General features: G+C 43.1%; 1 protein-coding gene across 2 annotated transcripts in view; it reads right to left on the bottom strand.

Annotated features, from left to right (window-relative positions):
* The window catches only part of PUM3 (pumilio RNA binding family member 3), a 211,189-nt gene that overhangs the window by 65,027 nt on the left and 128,688 nt on the right, over window positions 1-17,474 (bottom strand). For both annotated transcript variants that reach the window (XM_078675717.1, XM_078675718.1), the window contains 2 exons: window positions 12,646-12,744; window positions 1,269-1,322 (listed from right to left, as the gene is read on the bottom strand). In XM_078675717.1, the coding sequence (XP_078531843.1) occupies window positions 1,269-1,322; window positions 12,646-12,744 (153 nt within the window). The remainder of the gene's footprint in view (window positions 1-1,268; window positions 1,323-12,645; window positions 12,745-17,474) is intronic.

Below are 17,474 nucleotides of genomic sequence, written 5' to 3'. Positions count from 1 at the left end.
ATCCAAGGACTGTGGCAAAAATTAAAGAATAGAAACAACCTTTACTTACCTTCACTTTGGAACACATTATTAGTGTATACTACTTGTTTATACTGGAATTCAAAGTGTGCTTGTGTGCTTTGGAACGTCTCTTCTACAGACTTCAGGAAAGTGTCCTGTGCATATCTGGGGGGAGTGGGGTGTGGGGGCATGTTCACCATGGGCAGAGCCAGCCTTGCTAAAGGAGTGCCATCATCTTGAGAACTGTCATGACCACTTTAAAAGAACTTTAAAGAGGTAGAGACAGTAGGCATTCTGGTACGTGTATGCAGGTGACAAATCCTGGACTATATTTGCTATCATCACCAGTCGACACACATCCTGGGAGGCAATGGTATTGCCATCCTGACAAATAAATGGGGAACGGTGAGATTCACGTTTGTGGTTATCCTGTTACCAAAAATCTATTCACATGATGTACAGTAAAGAATAAGGTGGAGCACCAGTGAACTAGCATGTAAACAATGACAAGGGCAGGAAGCCTGGGCTGAGTGCCTTTGCAAGCCACACATACAACTTTTTTTCATTAACACTGGATTCTTTTCTGAAAAGAAACTGTGTGGAAAACAAAGAGAATACCTTATGTCTTGCCACCCTTCCCCCACACTTCTTTACCCAAATCTGAAGAAAAAAAGTGTCCTGACACTTAACTGCTCCTCCACCTGACTCTAGGCCTATGTTTTCCAATTACGAAGAAAAGAGAGACAACATTATGCTGGCAGAAGCTTTATCACAGTCTCTCTGACAGTCACTTCCAGCATAGACAGAAATCCTGTGGCCACTGTACAGACAAATGGAAATAAAGGGAGATGGTGGTTGATAGCATCATAGTGCAATCTGCTTTCTCCTGTGTTTATTGGGTTTGCAGAAAACTGTGGGAGGCAAATGAAAGTGTGTAAAACAATGGTCCATTATTCTCACAAAACAAAACCCTCCTTCGGGTCTTTTGAAACTGGGGAATAAGTTTGAGGAAGGTGTGCCCTGGGGCTTGTGTAGATGAGACATATGTCCATCTGACATATGCTTCACAGATCCCAGCTGTTCATTCCCGAACATCTGAGCAGTGAATAACCCAAGTTTTGATCACAGTGTTATTGCCATTATTTACTTTCAATATTTATGTAACTATTCAAAACAGAATGTGCAGTACTTTGTTTCGAAACTGGTACAGATGTAACATCACTGTCGTTTCAGAATTTTAAGCAGAAAAATCAGTACTTAATACTTACTGTAGCAATTTTTTCGATGTAAGTTTTCATGGTTTTTATAATAACTTTTCTGTCCTATAAAAGTAAAACACACATTTTTTGTCGAATACCATAAAATTCAGCTGAACTTTTCAAGTCAGTTTACTTTAGGAAGCATGGAGAATGTTGTACGAAAGATATATACTTACAATTAACTTGAACATATTAATTTCTTTGAATAATTTCAATGTTTAATCCCTAAAAGCGGTTTTAACTGAAAATGTTTCAAAATGCTGAACACTGGATCTGGAACACAGTAGAACAGCCACTGAGGACTTCATCAAATGTCTGCTGAATCACGTATGAGGCTACAGTGAAGAATTGTGTTTAAACCTTAACTGAATAGATGATGATTGCCTTGAATTAGGCATGAGGTGGTAAAAATCTGCCTTGGTTTACAAGTACTGTTCTTAATTAGTGGTTTACCTTTCTCTTATGGGATTAATTTTTGTTACAATACTGCAATACAAACCACTCGACCCTCTACCTGAGATACACTTTTTTTCATAGACTGCTGGAAAATCTATTTGTTCTACTATACAAAGGCAATGAAATTCTTAGTTACACTTTTAAACATAATTCCACAGCTGTACCACTATATAGAGTGTGGTTTTCAGTGTAGATATACGTTCAATTCAAGCAGCTGCAGTGCAATAGGTCTCACATTTAATCGAGTTTGAGCTATTGACATTGTAAATGACAATATCTTTCATTTGATTTTTAAAACATAAATACAAGGCATTTTCATTTAAAATGCCAATAGCTTAAACTCTCGCAAATGCGAGACCTATTGCATTCCAAATTTTGCATATTGCACTCCTCTTGTTCTGTTGGTTTCTTAGCGCTTGGACGCCCCCGGGCAGCAATCGCGCTCTACAAATCGACATAATAATAATAATAATAATAATAATAATAATAAATGCTTGAAGGCATCGGTGAGTTGCCCACTTCTGTCTCCTATGGCCCCTGAAGTGCTTCCGGTTTGCTACGAGTTAAATAAACAATTCGGTGGTAACAACTGCGCAAGAGAGACCTCCTGCCCTCTTGCAGTAGAAGAAACTCGTTCAAGAAAATAGTGCTTACAGACTAAAGAATACGTACCGTGTAACAACCGAAGAAAAAGGACCAGTCCTCATGAGAGGTTATAAATGAAGACAAGGCGGTACTAAGGAGGGACTAAAAACCTACTAACGAATCATTAGCCAGTATTTACAAAGGACAATAACACAAACCAATGACAAATATGGGCGGAGAGTGGGTGGTGCTTCAAATACATACTCCAATACAGCATTGCTTGCAGAGCAGTGCAAGTGCTGCTCAGGCCTGACCTAATGAAAAAACTTATGTGCGTTCCACAATCAAAGCCCTATTACTAATTACATTTCAGAGGTACCACCCAGGTCACTAATTGCAATCAACCTCCAAATACTTGATTCGAATCCCTCATTTTTATCTATGAAGTGGAGCACTTTGAATTCTAAGTTCGCAGCTGTGCAACTCTACTAGAAGGAGCAAGACAGCAAAAATTTCATTTTAAAATTTAAAAAATGGAATGTCACAGAACGAACAGTTTCTCACCTGTCGGTGTAGTTTTGCAGCTTGAAGAACTTTCTGGATTCACTATGCAGGACATTATTCCGCCAGCAAATGGTTGGGTCCGGAATGTAGTATTTCTTCTTTTTTGTTGTTGTTGTTGGTGGGCGTCAATGACGTAGTACCATTTGGTGCCCTTCTGTGACGTCGACTGGCTTCCTCCGGAAGCTCCCACCTTTGGAAGCCCTTTTCGGATTCTAGTCTTGTGGTGGTTGGGTGGAAGTACTTTGGTTTGTAAATAGATATTGTAAGACCTTCTGTCCTACTTGTGCCTCCTTGTTCATTTGAATGTCCACACAGTAATGCTTGGTGAATGTGTGTACTGAAGACCATGTTGCTGCCATGCAAATGTCTTGGATTGGAGTTTTAGCGAGAAAGGCAATAGCTGCTCCTTTCTTTCTTGTTGAATGCACTTGTGGCACTCCTTGTAAAGTTTGTCCTGCCTGTGTGTGGCACAAATGTATGGCTTGTGCTATCCATCTTGCGATTGTGTTCTTGGTTATTGGTCCTCCCAGAAAACTGTTTTGTTTTTCTGCACTCTTTGTTTTTTTCCGCGTAATACATGGCCACTCTTCTTGCGTCAAGTGTGTGCAAAGCTCTTTCCACTTTGGGTTTTGATAGAAACTTGGTATTTGTATACTTTGGTTTATGTGGAATTTTGACACCAGCTTTGGCATGAATTGTGGATGTGTCCTCATGACAATTCTGTTACTATGTATCTGGAAGTAGGGTTCCTGTAATGTTAGGGCCTGCAGCTCACTTACTCTCTGTAAGGATATTATTGCCACTAAAAATGCAGTTTTTATGGTTTGCATTTGTAGCGTTGCCTTGTGTAGTGGCTCAAAAGGTGCCCTCATCATTTGTGCTAGAACTATGTTCAGTTTCCAAGCAGGGGCTGGTACCATTTTTGGTGGTGCGATCCTTTTCGCACCCTCGAGGAACCTTTTTACTACATGGGAGGTAAAGAAGCACCGGTTTCTCCTCTGGTATACGCTACTATTGCAGCTAAATGTACTCTCAGTGATGAAAAAATTAATTTACTTTGTAGTAAATGTGTGAGGTTTTTGAGCACTGTTCTCTCCATTGTAATCTTTCTTGAAAGACGCCTTTGAAGACCACATTGGGTGTACCTTTTCCATTTTTCTGTATAACATTTTCTTGTTGTTGGTTTCCTAGCTTCTCTTAAAAGAGCCTTTGTCTTTCTGGTAGTTTGATATGTGTGAATTCTAGATCCTCAGGAGCCACGCTGCTAGGCCTAGGCTCTCTGGTTCCGGATGAAGCACTTTCCCGTTCTGCATTGTTAGCAAATCTTTTCTTTTTGGAAGTTTGTGCATTGTTCCTTCTGAGATTTCCATTAGTGCTGAGAACCATGTCTGTGTGGTCCATTGTGGAGCAATGAGAATCATGGTCATGTTGCTGGTCCTGCATTTGCTGATTACTCTGTTCAGTAATGGTATTGGGGGAAAAGCGTAAGCAAATCTCCCAGACCACACTATCCATAGAGTGTTCCCTAGGGACTGCTTGCAGAGTCGCCAGGATGTGAAGTTTTGGCATTTTGCATTTTGGGGTGTTGCAAATAGGTCTATTTGTGGTGTTCCCCGTTTTATGAAGATTGTTTGCACTTCTGCTTGGTTCAGTTTCCACTCGCGGGATGCTGTTGTTTGTCTGCTCAGCTTGTCTGCTTTTAGATTGTCCTTCCCTGGTAGGTGTATCGCTAAGATGTCTATTTTCCTTGGAATTGCCCATCTCCAAATCTGTTGTGCTAGTGTGGAAAGTGCGACAGAGGGAGTCCCTCCTTGTTTGTTTATGTAGAACATCGTTGTTGTGTTGTCTGTTTGTACCAACACCCTTTTCCCCTATAGCTGCTTCTGAAATACTTTTAAGGCTAAAAACACAAGTTCCACGATATTGATGTGTTTCACCACATCCTGTGGAGTCCATAATCCCCTTACTTTGAGATTGTCCATGTGTGCTCCCCATCCCACTAGGGATGCATCTGTTGTTATGATCATTGTCGGAGTTGTAGGTGTAGGTGTAAAAGGTCTCCCCTGTGCTAGGTTTCCTTTGTTCCACCATGCTATATCTTGATGAACTCTGTGACAACCACTGGATCATCCCAACTCCCTGTAGCTTGTGACCATTGTGTTTGGAGCCATTCTTAAAATGGTCTCATGTGCAGACGAATATTGGGAACTAAATGAATGCGTGAGGGCATCATCACTAGTAGTTTCCCCACTTTCCTCACTGTCGGATGATGCCCCTTCTGGTACAGATGCGTCTCCTTCAATAGGGCAGATGTCCTTTTCTTGCTGGGGAATGCCTTCCCTAACAGTGTTTATCTCTGCGCCCAAGAACACCTTCTTGCGTTCCGGCTCCATGGATGATTTTTCCCCGCGTATGGAGAAACCCAGCTGAACTAGTGTCTGTACCACTTGTTGTATATGCTGTTTGCATAGGCTGTATGAGTTTGCCCTTACTAACCAGTCGTCGAAGTAGGGGTAAACATGGATTCCTTGTCTTCTGAGATGTGCGGCTACTGCGGCCATACACTTTGTGAACACCCTTGGTGCTGCTTTTAGGCCGAAGGCTAGAACTTTAAATTGGTAGTGTTTGTTGTCTACTACAAATATTAATAGTTTTGTGTGTTTTCTGTTCATTGCGATGTGCAGGAACGCATCCTTTAAGCCTAATGTTGCTGTGTAATCTCCTGTTTGTATCTGAGGTAGCACTTCCTGTAGTGTAGTCATTTTGAATTTCTGAGTCTTTATGAATTTGTTTAGAAACCTTAGGTCTAATACTCGCGTTAGTGTTTCGTCTACTTTTGGAATTAGGAAGTATGTTGAATATACTCCTTTGTTCTTTTCTCTGTGTGGTACGATCACTATTGCCTGTTTTTCCTTTAAATCTTGCACCTCTGAGTAAGTGAGATAGTTCTTCTTTGGAATGTTGCCTTTTCGTTGGTGCTTTGCCTGGAAGTTGTTTGTTTAGCTCTATGCAGTATCAGTACTGTATTATGTTTAAAATACACTTGTCTGTGGTTATTTCCTTCCATTTTTGATGGCAAAAATGTAGTCAGCCTCCTACTGGGGTGGTATGTTGGAGGATCTGTAAAGTTGTGTCTATGTGTACACTCAGCGTTGGTGAGTGCACTGTCTGGTGATTGAAGTCACTTGTTGAGGTTTGTTGTCCTCCCCTTTGCGGCTGTCCTCTGCCATGGAAGCACCCACGAAAGGATGCTCTGCCAGTTTTGCTGTTGTCCCTGCTGTGTACCCTGGTCTCCTGTTTGATATGTTGGAAACCCTGATGAAAGGTAGTTGGTTGATGTGTACCTCTACCTGCTGGTCTCCTTGATGGTGTTCCTCTTAGTAGGCATCTGAACTGGAGCACCCCCATGGACCTTGCAGTTTCATTGTCTTTTTTGAGTTGATTGACTTTCTCCTCCACCACGCTCACAAACAATTGCTCTCCATTGAAAGGTGAGTTGATGATGTTGCTCTGCACCTCAGGCCTGAACCAAAGAAATTCGAAGCCATTCATTTCTCCTTTCTGTGATTCTGATCATCATGTGCCTGCTGGATGTTTCGGCAGCATCTAAGGTAGATTTTAAGCAAGTATTTGCTATGTTCTTCCCTTCCTCTACCAGGTGGGTAACTCGCTTTTGGAATTGTTCAGGGAGGCGTTTTAGCAGCTCTCCTACTTCTTCCCAAAGTTGGTAGGCGTGTCGGTTCAATAGTGCATTTGAATTGGCTATGCGCCATTGATTGGCTGCACTCCTCTCCACCTTTCTTCCTACCAGTTCCATCCTTTTGCTTTCCCTGCCTGGAGGTGGACCTACTGTAGCTGGGACATTAGTTATTTTCCTTGCAGTATATCTACCATCTCTGCCTCAAGCCTTTTCCTCTTCGTTCTATCTCAGCCGCATGCGTCTCTGCATCGAGATCCTCTGCCTTTCGTTTTTCGCCCGTCAACGCCGAAACATTAGTTGAGGGTTGCTTGTGTCTCTTTTTTCGGCACCGAAGCGTCCTTTTGTCGAGCATCTTTCGACTCCCCCTTACCTCTTTTGACGTCTTCTTATCGATGTCCACGACCAGAATATCTCTTTCCTAGTCACCCTCTGGTCCTTCGGCGACATTATCTTCCTCTTCACTGGAGAGGCCCAGGTCTCGCAACGACTGCTGTGGTCCTTGGCCTTGCATGTTGCGATTGGTGCGCCGCTGTCTTTCTCTCACCGCCAAAGTCTTCGGGGTGAAGACTGCGCAGGCGTTGCAGTCGGCGCTCTGATGATCCAGCGGCAGGCACAGGTTACAGACTGGGTGCTGATCCTTCTGTGCGTATTTGTGGTGACAGTTCTGGCAAAATTTTAACTGTGTCTTGTCCATTACCACGTCCAGGGAGCCCCCTGCATGTGTATTCTTCGATCGTCGAAGATCTCAATTTTCGACTCCTCGTTGATCTCCTGTTGCTCCGGGCAGTCGATAGAACTTCCTCACACTTTATCTTCTTTATTTCTTCGATTTTTCTTTCCAATCTTGGGAGCTTCTCAGTAATGATCCAGACCCAACGGCGGAAAAAAATAATCTGAAAATGGCTACCAAAGGTGGGAGCTTCCGGAGGAAGCCCGTCGACATCACAGAAGGACACCAAATAGTACTACGTCGTTGACGCCCATAAAAAAAAAAAAAAAAACACAAGATAAGAAATACTACAATCCAGGACCCAACCACTAGATGGTGGAATAATGCACAGCATAGTGAATCCAGAAAGATTCACGCTGCAAAACAATTGTCCTGGCTGTATAGGAAGATACCCTCTGCAACTGACTTCAAGACCATTTTGGTTTCATACTATACTGTGATCAAGCTGAAATCACTACCGTTGACATATTTGATGCCCTACAATGTAAGATTTGTTGGGAATCCCTTGGTTTTTCATCCATGGTCCCGATATAAGACTACTTTGTTTTCATTCGCATTGTTGTCAAGAGCACTATTTTTCTCAGGTGGCATTAAAATGCAGTAAATTTCACATTCACGGAATTTGGTAGAAAGTCATACGTCATCTGCTACTCAAGAACCCACCAAGCAGCTGCCCAAAAGCCATGTTTCTTTTGCAGACGTGTTTGATTAAAAAGGAGAAGACAGGCCTCAACACCAAAATAAAACATTGGGTCTCATGTGACTTGAAGTCAGGATGGGATGTTTGAGGCAGGAAGCATTGCCTAATTCATTTTATTTTTCAGAGAAGAGATCTTGTGAGATCTTTCCTTGCACTCTCATGTAGAAGTGTCAGAAAGAGTCTAGCAGCCATGCTGAATTGGGTGTCATATTGTCCCCATCTTGGGCGCTATCCAGGAATAAATGGGAGTTCTACTCACCATCAAAGTTAGTCAATGCAGATTTTCAAGGAAGGCAGTTGCAGCTCAAAGGGGTGGTCTTGGAGCAGTTAGGCGGTTAAAAGGAGCTCTCCAGCCAGTTGGGGAGTCTTCAACTTAACTTTCGACACAACTTTAGAAGTTACATGGTGTTAAGGAACAAGAAAAATCTAAAATAGGAAAGTTACCTTAGAACACTTGTTAAGTGACTAGAGCATTGAAACCCTAACTTGGTAAAATTGAAACACTTATCAAAGGATCGAGTTTTTGAGAAAGGAGAAACCATCAAGAGCACTTTCATGAAAACATAACTGGAATTTTCAGGAGTCTTGAGAGTACGGTCTCGCGTTTTTGAGGATGTCTGATCCAAGATTATTGCTAACCTTCTGATCCACAGGAATGGTTTGTTAATTAAAACTGGGTAACTTAAGAGACGGTCAAATGGAAAATTAACGAGGTGGGTAAATGTAAATCCCAATTAAGTAGAGAAATTATGGTAGATAATTTGAGGAGTTTCAAAAGTGATCTGAGAATAACTGCTGCAGGTGGCTGAGTGTTCCCACCATCTTATTCCCAATCCCCTCCCACCCTCTCCATATCACGCAAGGTGCAGACTCATGTATTCACATCTTAGCCATGAGTCTACATGATCTGTGGATTGGGTGGTATTAGCACCTTTCTGCTTCATGCTATGTACAAGTTCCGAGAATAAAGTGGACAAGTGATTATTTTCTTTAATCAAAATAACAGGATCTATTACTGGGAGTCCCTTTCCTAGTCTCTTCCCTTCCCTTCTGGAGTCTACCATGATACGGCTGATGAGAGTGGTGAGTGGCTACATTGTACTCTCACATAAGTATTCAGGTCTCAATATTCCATATATGGGTAAACTGTTCGAAAAAGCAGTGCTGTCCAAACTACAGAAGAAAATGTACTGATGGGCATCAACCAGGCTTTTGTCCTGGGGGTGTTATCAGCTTGATGGATTAGGATGAAGCACTGATGACAGTGGTGTCAGACTGCGATTGTATTAGGATTATCAGCCACTTTTGAGCAATAGCCCATTCAACTCTCTGGAAGCAAGCGGTCTCTTCCGGATTAAACCAAAGCCTATATTTCATGGGGATCTGGAATGACTGCAGTTCCGCCTTCCTCTTTTGAAGAAAAAGCTCTTAGCTACAGTGCCTAATAAGAATATACCATTTCTCTTTAATCTTAACAAGCAACCCATTGCAATGGTACTTCATCAAACAGTGGTCTGCTTATAACTGTATGTGGAAGATATTCCGCTTATATTCGGTCTGCTACGCACAATGGCTCAAACTCCCCTGGACAAGGCATGTGAACATCAAACATTCTAAAAACTCAGCTATATTAATAAGTAATCTCTATTTTGTTGTTCATTTCAGGTTTGGTGATTAGCACCAAGTAACTAAGCAATAAAGGACTCTACAAATAAAATCACATAACTCTTCCCCAAAATGTAGTTTTATCTGGGAAATGAAATGAAAGGCAAAGAACATTAAAAATCAAAAACAGATCTTCAACCGCCCTGATTTCCACCACCTTTCTGGTGGCTGAGGGACTCTGATTTCTATAAAACGATCATCACTTCAATACTGTCAAAAGTAAAGACCTCCTCAACCAACAATATAATCAAGCCCGAAGTACTCATACTGTACAATTATGCATTTGCAAATGCTTAGCAAAAGCGCATATTTTCTCCATGAGAGAAATATTTTACCATGTGGAGATACTACTTTTCAATTTTTTTAATTGTAAATGGGAATTTGTACTTGCATTCATTAAATTTGTACACATTATTTGAACTTGGAAATGCCTACGACTTTGTGAATCAGGCCTATAACAGTTCCAGTGTGGGCTACGTCTGACAAACACGACAGAAGTTACAAAGTTTCAGTATTCAAAGAATTTGAAAAAGTTAAAGAACAGCAAAAAATAGAACACTTATCAATGTGAAGATGTTATGAGACTAGGGGCCAGATGTAGGTAGGGTTTTACCGGTCGGTAACGGCCGAATTCGGCCGTTACCGACCGGTAAATGGAATTTGAGATGTAGGGGCAGATATTTACAGAATCGGTAAATTTACCGATTCTGTACATTTACCGATCGGTATTTTTACCAGATTCGGTAAATATGATATGTTGTCCCACAAGCCCTACAAATTCGGTATTTTACCATCAAATTCAATTTGATGGTAAAATACCGAATCCGGTGTGCATGCACATGTGTGCATGCACACCTGTGCCATATGACAGGCACACCTGCCCTTAGGGCAGGTATGACTGCCACATGACACCCGAACCTTTTTTGGGGGTGCTAGAGGGTGTCAAAGTGACACCCCCTGCACCCTTGTGAAAGTCGGTATTTACCGATTCGGTAAATACCGAATCGGTAATGCCCATTCATTCCTATGGGCTTCAAAGAACATAGGAATGAATGGGCATTACCGGTCGGTATTTACCGAATCGGTAAATACCGACTTTTAAAGATTCGGTAAATCCACATCTGGATTTACCTACATCTCGGTACTTCTATTTTACCTATTCATAAATACTGAATCGGTAAAATTCGGTATTTATGAGTCGGTAAAATAGAATTACCTACATCTGGCCCTAGGTTCATTATTAACAGCAAGAAATATACCACTAAGATCGTTAAATCATTTTTTTTTACAGTTTCAGACCATGCCTGACAGGAAAGAGAAAATGCACTTTATGAAAACAAAAATACAAGAGACCAAACAAAATGTGATCACACTCGAAAAATCAGCCTACTTTTCACATGGCACTCTGTCAGTTGAAAGGCACACAAAACCAGATGTTGGGCATACGAAACAAGACACAAATACCATAGACTCAAAAAGGGACGGTTGTGTCTTGCAACTAATTATATTAAGTACTGATAGAGAACACAGAGGCTGGAGTGCTTTACAGTAAAAGATTGTAGTTTGTCAACTTGCATACCAAATCTAACAGCTGGCAGCAGAGCCATTTTCTACATTAGATATTTTATGACTGACCATGATGCTACCCTTAAGGCCTGTTCATGAGAGCTGACAAAACAGTGTTCAGGGTCTAAGTTGGTGTGGGTATAGCTACTCGTGAGTAGGTGAGAAATAAGCCTCTTATGAACACCTGAATGAGCCAGTGGAAGATTAAAGAAGAGGCCTCTGGTCATCTTCACGTTCCATCAATCGCAGAGAACAGCTGGCAATTATTGTCCATGCACCATAGTACTGTGCCCACATATTCAACAGTTCTGCGCTACTGATGGAGAGATATTTATGAGTAAGCACTGTTAAAAAGCTGATAATGTGTAATACCTATTGAATTTGAATTTAAAATATTTGTAGAGCGCGCTATGGGGTAGCTCAATTCAAATTACCAACTCTGGGCTAGCTCAGGTTAAAAATGCCTGTGAGAAAAGAAAAGTTTTGAGTCTCCCTCGAAACTCCATGTAGGAAACTGAAGTGCGAATAGGAAGGGGTAGGGAGTTCCAAAAGGACGGGGCAAGGACAGCAAACTTGCAACCTCCCGACCTCTTCCTCCTAAAACGAGGGACCACCAGAAGAGAGAGGGCGGAAGATCGCAATTGTCTGCTGGGAATGTAAGGGTGAATATGAGATGTCATAAAGGCCGGGGCTGTCCCAGCCAGAGCCTGAAAGGCAAGGCAGCCAAGTTTGAACAGAGCTCTCTCTTTGATTGGGAGCCAGTGGAGAGAGCGAAGAGCGGGGGTGATGTGCTGAGATCTGGGTAAACCAAAAACCAAGCGGGCCGCTTGGTTTTGCACCAGCTGGAGTCGGCGCAGAGCATAATTGGGGATGCCATTGTATAGTGCGTTACCGTAATCTAAGCGTGAAAGGACCATCGCCATAAGGATAAGTTTGAGGGCTGAGAACGAAAAAAAAGTGAAATTTTACGAATGGTGCGTAAAACAAAAAAACAGGCCGAAACCACCGTGCTCACGTGTGAATGGAGAGTGAGGTGTTGATTCAGAGTAATCCCCAAAGTTTTAACAGAAAAAGAAGGGAGAGGGGGGAACTGAAGTGCTCTGGACAGGTAATAAATATATGTCTAAATCCAGGTTGTATACTTAGATGTGTAGGCTTTGGAATTCTTGTAAATAACCTAAACTTTGCAAATCTACTTAAATCGTAAAAGGAAACCACAGAGGAGCAGACTGACACTTTAAAGATATGTTCATGAATAGGTCCCAATGTGTTTACAAATGACATTGTCCAAAAAAATGAAAATGTTATTTGAAAACATGGAAAGTCAAACATAGGTTCATCATCACGGAAAACAGTGGCATATCAAGAAACCTGAGTATTTTACATAATACGTTTCCAATTTGGATGATATAAACCATACCTTGGGGGTCCCATGCCAAATGCAGTGCATGGCTACTCTGGCACCATCATGGGTGTGTGCCAAATAGATCACAGCTTCTCTGATGGCTTCAATCATTTCCTGGTAAAAATAAAATTGCACCAAAAATACATAAACAATAATACCCAATATTTACAATACAGTTCAGATAAAACAATCAAGCCTACAAATACATTACCTATATCACAATGTTCACATGCAACAAAATAATTGCTACAGATAATGAGAAACAAAACATAAGTAATAGAGATCCAATGGGAGTCTATAAGATTGTAACACCCACACATAGTCTATTCAAAGTTTCCACCTCCCCACTGGAGGGGTTGTGAGAATGGGATTTGTATATGTCACATTCAAGAGAGAACTGTGGATTATTTTAAGGGTTCTAGATGCATGTTTGTGTAATGGAATGTTACCTTCCGTGGCAGAATGAAACCCTTGTGCAGTAATCAAAACGGATTACTGTACAACCATTGGAGGATGAAAGAATGTAGATCCCTTGCTAGTTTAGGTAACCGGGGGTGGTCGTCTGCTCAGCCGAGTGACGGATCATCTATTGTGCTTGTAATACACCCTCTCATGATAGTAAGGCCAGTTTAGCTGGTCAGAGCCCAGTGTTTCAAGATGGTTATGTATGAATTGGAAGTAGAAATCGCCCTGCAATGGTTACCTTTGGCTGCCGATCAACATTAGGGAAGCGGATAACCTTTTCAACTGAGCTAGATACAACTACAGAGAACGCTTCTCCCAGTTGATCTACTAACGGCTAATGCAGCGAATAAGAAACAAAGCAAGGAGGTCACTTGTAGCATGCATGCTGCCCCTAGGCTTCAATCACTTGATCAGTCCTGTGAGTGTAAGCATTTATGAGACACTGATACTGCTAAATGTGCAAGCCATTTACAGCTTCAAATATGTAAGTTCTGGTCTGGCGAAACTGCATCCCAACATAGTGTCCACGAGCCCCACATCACCCTGTCTGCTGATGTACAGTGATGTTGTTTAACAAGACCTAAATGCTGCTCACAGAGATAGATGGGAGAAATACCACAGAGTGAGAACATTTATGGTCTGTGGAAGATCAAAGGATCCATGCCATCACCCAGGTGGGCACCTCAGCCCAGCGAGGAGGTAACCTTGACCACAGCAGTCAGCCTGCTGAGGGCTGAAAAGAGAACCAGCCAAAAGGTTGGAGGGGTACATTCACAAGTTTAGAAACAGGTGACCATAGTGGACTCTTCTGATGTTGGAGCCACTGTGACCTTGGATAACACTGAAGGAACATTGCCATAGGATGCGTGATACCAATAGGATGCACAAGACCATGGGGTCAAGCAGGCATGAGCTGCGAAAACGGAGTCAAAAACAACAGTTTCATCTGCTGAACATTGACAACCCTCTGAGGAAGGTGAAAAGGCCTGCATGTATGATGTGTCCAGTACTTCATGAAGGTTAGACATTGCATAGAGAAGAGGGAGACTTTTGGGCATTGATGGCAAGTCATGCAGGAGAGTCGTCATCCCAATGACATGTAGGAACTCTTGACTGTAACTGTTGCGCCTCCACAACTGCCAGACTTGTTGTATAGACACCTGGAGAAATAGTAAGTCCAGAGGGAAGAACTGTGAACTAATAGCGATGGGTTCTTACCAAGAACCTCAGGTAATATCTACTGTCAAAAAGAATTGAACAATGAAACGTGCAACCTGGAGTTCAAGGGAGACTAACCAATCTTCTGCATCCAGGGAGAGTAACATTTTGGAATAATTCTAATTTACAACAATGTATCTCTATGATTTTCATCAACACAGTTGTGCATTTGCTGGTAAACCTCTTTCCAAGTGTGCCTTGGCTTAGGGACAGTGTAGGAAAGTGCCCCTTTTTGATATGATCACCCCCACGTTTTGCCTGGTACCTGATGCAATGTTAACAGAAGTGCACTGGGGTCCTGCTATCCAGGTCCTCAGTGCCAGATCTTTTTCCCTAAAGCTGTACAGATGTCCCCCCAGTTGGCAATATCTTTAGCACCCCCTGTAAGTCCCTAGTAAATGGTACCCCTAGTACCTAGGGCAGGGAGACTAAAGAGGGTCCCTAAGGCATGAAGCATGTATTGTGCCACCCTAAGGGACCCCCTCACCACACTCAAGCAAACTGCCACTGCAGGCTGGGTGACATGGTGCAGCAAAAAGTGACAACACAACATGGCACACGTCCTGTGTGCCATGCGTGCAGAAACTGCATGCAATGCATGTAAGAGTCCCCTACAGCAGGTCTTGAAGCCCCAAGGCAGGATGCATTATATTACATTTTAGGACATATCTGCACAAGCAGATATACCCCTGGGATGTCCATGTCGATTCTTGGGCATTGGCAGTGAACAGGGAAGCCATCTTGAGTTCCCCATCTACATGATGGCTTCACTGAAACTAAAGAGGTTTGGGATCAAACATCTCGTATTAATACGCCCACACTGATTCCAGTGATGGATTTATTAATTCAGTTAGTTTAATCAATCAATCAATCAAAGCTTTATTTGATATAGAAATATCTTAAAAGCACAGAAAACAATAAAAATACAGTTCATGTTATTAGTGAAAACACTTAATAAATAATTAAAAAGACAAGATAAAACAGCATTAAACCATTTACAGCTTTGGGTTAGTTAAAAAAAAAAAAAGAAAACGGGGGATCGCCTGAGAAAATGTTCATCACATAGCTTTGAATCTAATCACCCATGCCCAGCTAAGGAATTTAGCTACCCCACAAGCCAGTACTGTATTAGGATCGGATTGTAAGATTCTTAACGCTGGGGCATAGCCTCTAGTCTCAAGGCGACAGACTGGTTTTAGCCATTTAGATCTGGGCTTGTTATAGGCTAATTCAGTTAGTACTGTACTGTACTGGTTGACTAGTGTAGACTGGTCTGCCACCAGATACAGGTTTCTCATGCCCTGCAGGTGAGAGTCCGCACTCTGAGGGCAGAAACCATGCCGCTTCGGCGAGAGATGTTGTCACCTCCTCCAATCAGCATATCAAGGCAGGAGGCTTCAAAGGCCGTTGCTGCCTTTGAGATGTGATGCCGGCTACCCCAAAACCTGGGAGATGCCACCCCTTGCCCTGAGGCCCATTTCGCACAGGACAGGCAGGAAGGCGTATTTCCTATCGGAAGAGTTACTCACCTTCGGTAACGATATATCTGGTAGAGACACAGTCTAGCCACAGATTCCTTAACTTATAATATCTCCCCATGTGTCAGACTGGATCCGGAAAATCTTTTTTCCCCAGCAATACCTCTGCACGCCGGGAGGCGGCATCGCCCGGCTCCGTCCTGAGTTCGTCCACGGAAGTGACATCAATGGAGCCATATATACCCCTCCCGGCGTCAGTTTTCTACAGGAAACTTTTCCGCGCCACAACGCGGAGCTATGCAAAAACTGCAATAGCATAGGAACAGTGTGTGTGATAAGGAACATAAAAAAGAGAAACAATAGGAAGTTGAAAAAGTACCTAGTACTCACAGAGCACTTGCTGCAAGAAAGGGCCCAACAAATTGCTAGGCTGTGCCTCAACGTGAGGGGGTAACGGCAGAGGCACAAAAGATAGGACAAGCCAGACACAGCTTGTCACCACCGGAGGGAAATTAAAAGAACCACCATATTGAAGCAACATGTTGCAAGACAAGTGACTAGAAGTGATCGACCACCAGAAAGTTCCACTACACACCCCCTCCAGGGATTAAAGGAGTGTAACACCAAAGAGAACGAATAGTTTCTTACCTGTCGGTGTAGTTACGCAGCTTGAAGATCTTTCTGGATTCACTATGCTGTGCATGCATTATTCCGCAGTCTAGTGGTTGGGTCCGAATCGTAGTCTTCTTTTTTTTCATCGCCCAGGTGGGCGTCGATGTCCCACCTTTTGGTGTACTTCCTGTGACGTTGGCACGCTTCTTGCGGAAGCTCCCACCTTTGGGCGCCATCTTCAGAATCTTTTTTTCGCCGTTGGGTCTGGATGGTTCCCGAAAGGGCTCCAGAGTTTTTGGAGAAAGTAAGACGCCAAGAAGTCGATTTTGGCATGAAAAGGATTGAGAAGACGACGAGAAACTACACCATCGAGCGGGACGACGAAGAAGGAGAACTTCGACGTCCAACGGAGAATGCACACACAGGGTGCCCCCTGAACGCAAGAAATGGACAAGACACCCTTTAAATTCTGCCGTAACTGCCACCACAAATCCGCGCAGAAGGACCAGCACCCGGTTTGTAACCTCTGCCTAGCGGTCGACCACAAGAGCAAGGACTGAAACACCTGCTCCGCCTTCATACCGAAGACCCTCCGGGTTAGAGAGCGACAGAGAAGGGCGGGGCAACTACAACATGCAGGGCAAGGGCCAACCTCCGTCCCTTCGAGACCTGGGGCTCTCGACCGACGAGAAATTCTGGACGAGATCGGACAGCTGTTAAGCACCTCCCTGACGAGCACAAATAAAGAGCTTCACACCTGTGGAAGAGGGGAAAAATGTGGCAAATTCTATCCTCAAAACAGCCCTGGACGGAGCGGACACGTCCAGCAGGCTGATGTTGGGAATCACGGAAAGAAGGCAGGCCTGGCTCAGGATCTCCGGCTTAAAACCAGAGGTGAAGCACAACATTCTGAACACCCCGTTCAATGGGGAGATGGAAGGTGCGAGAACAAGCCACCAACCAAACACTAGGACGGAGTGGAGCCCGAAGGGCCCCATGCAGAACAACACACTCTACACCAGTGTGAGGTGCAAGATCACACCTCCGAAAGACCAAGGCTACCAGAAAAGG

The sequence above is a fragment of the Lissotriton helveticus genome, chromosome 2_1 (genome assembly GCF_964261635.1).
Source record: "Lissotriton helveticus chromosome 2_1, aLisHel1.1, whole genome shotgun sequence".
Lineage (NCBI taxonomy): Eukaryota > Metazoa > Chordata > Amphibia > Caudata > Salamandridae > Lissotriton > Lissotriton helveticus.
The sequence above is the reverse complement of the archived record's forward strand: the minus strand, read 5'-3'. Positions and strand labels throughout refer to the sequence as shown.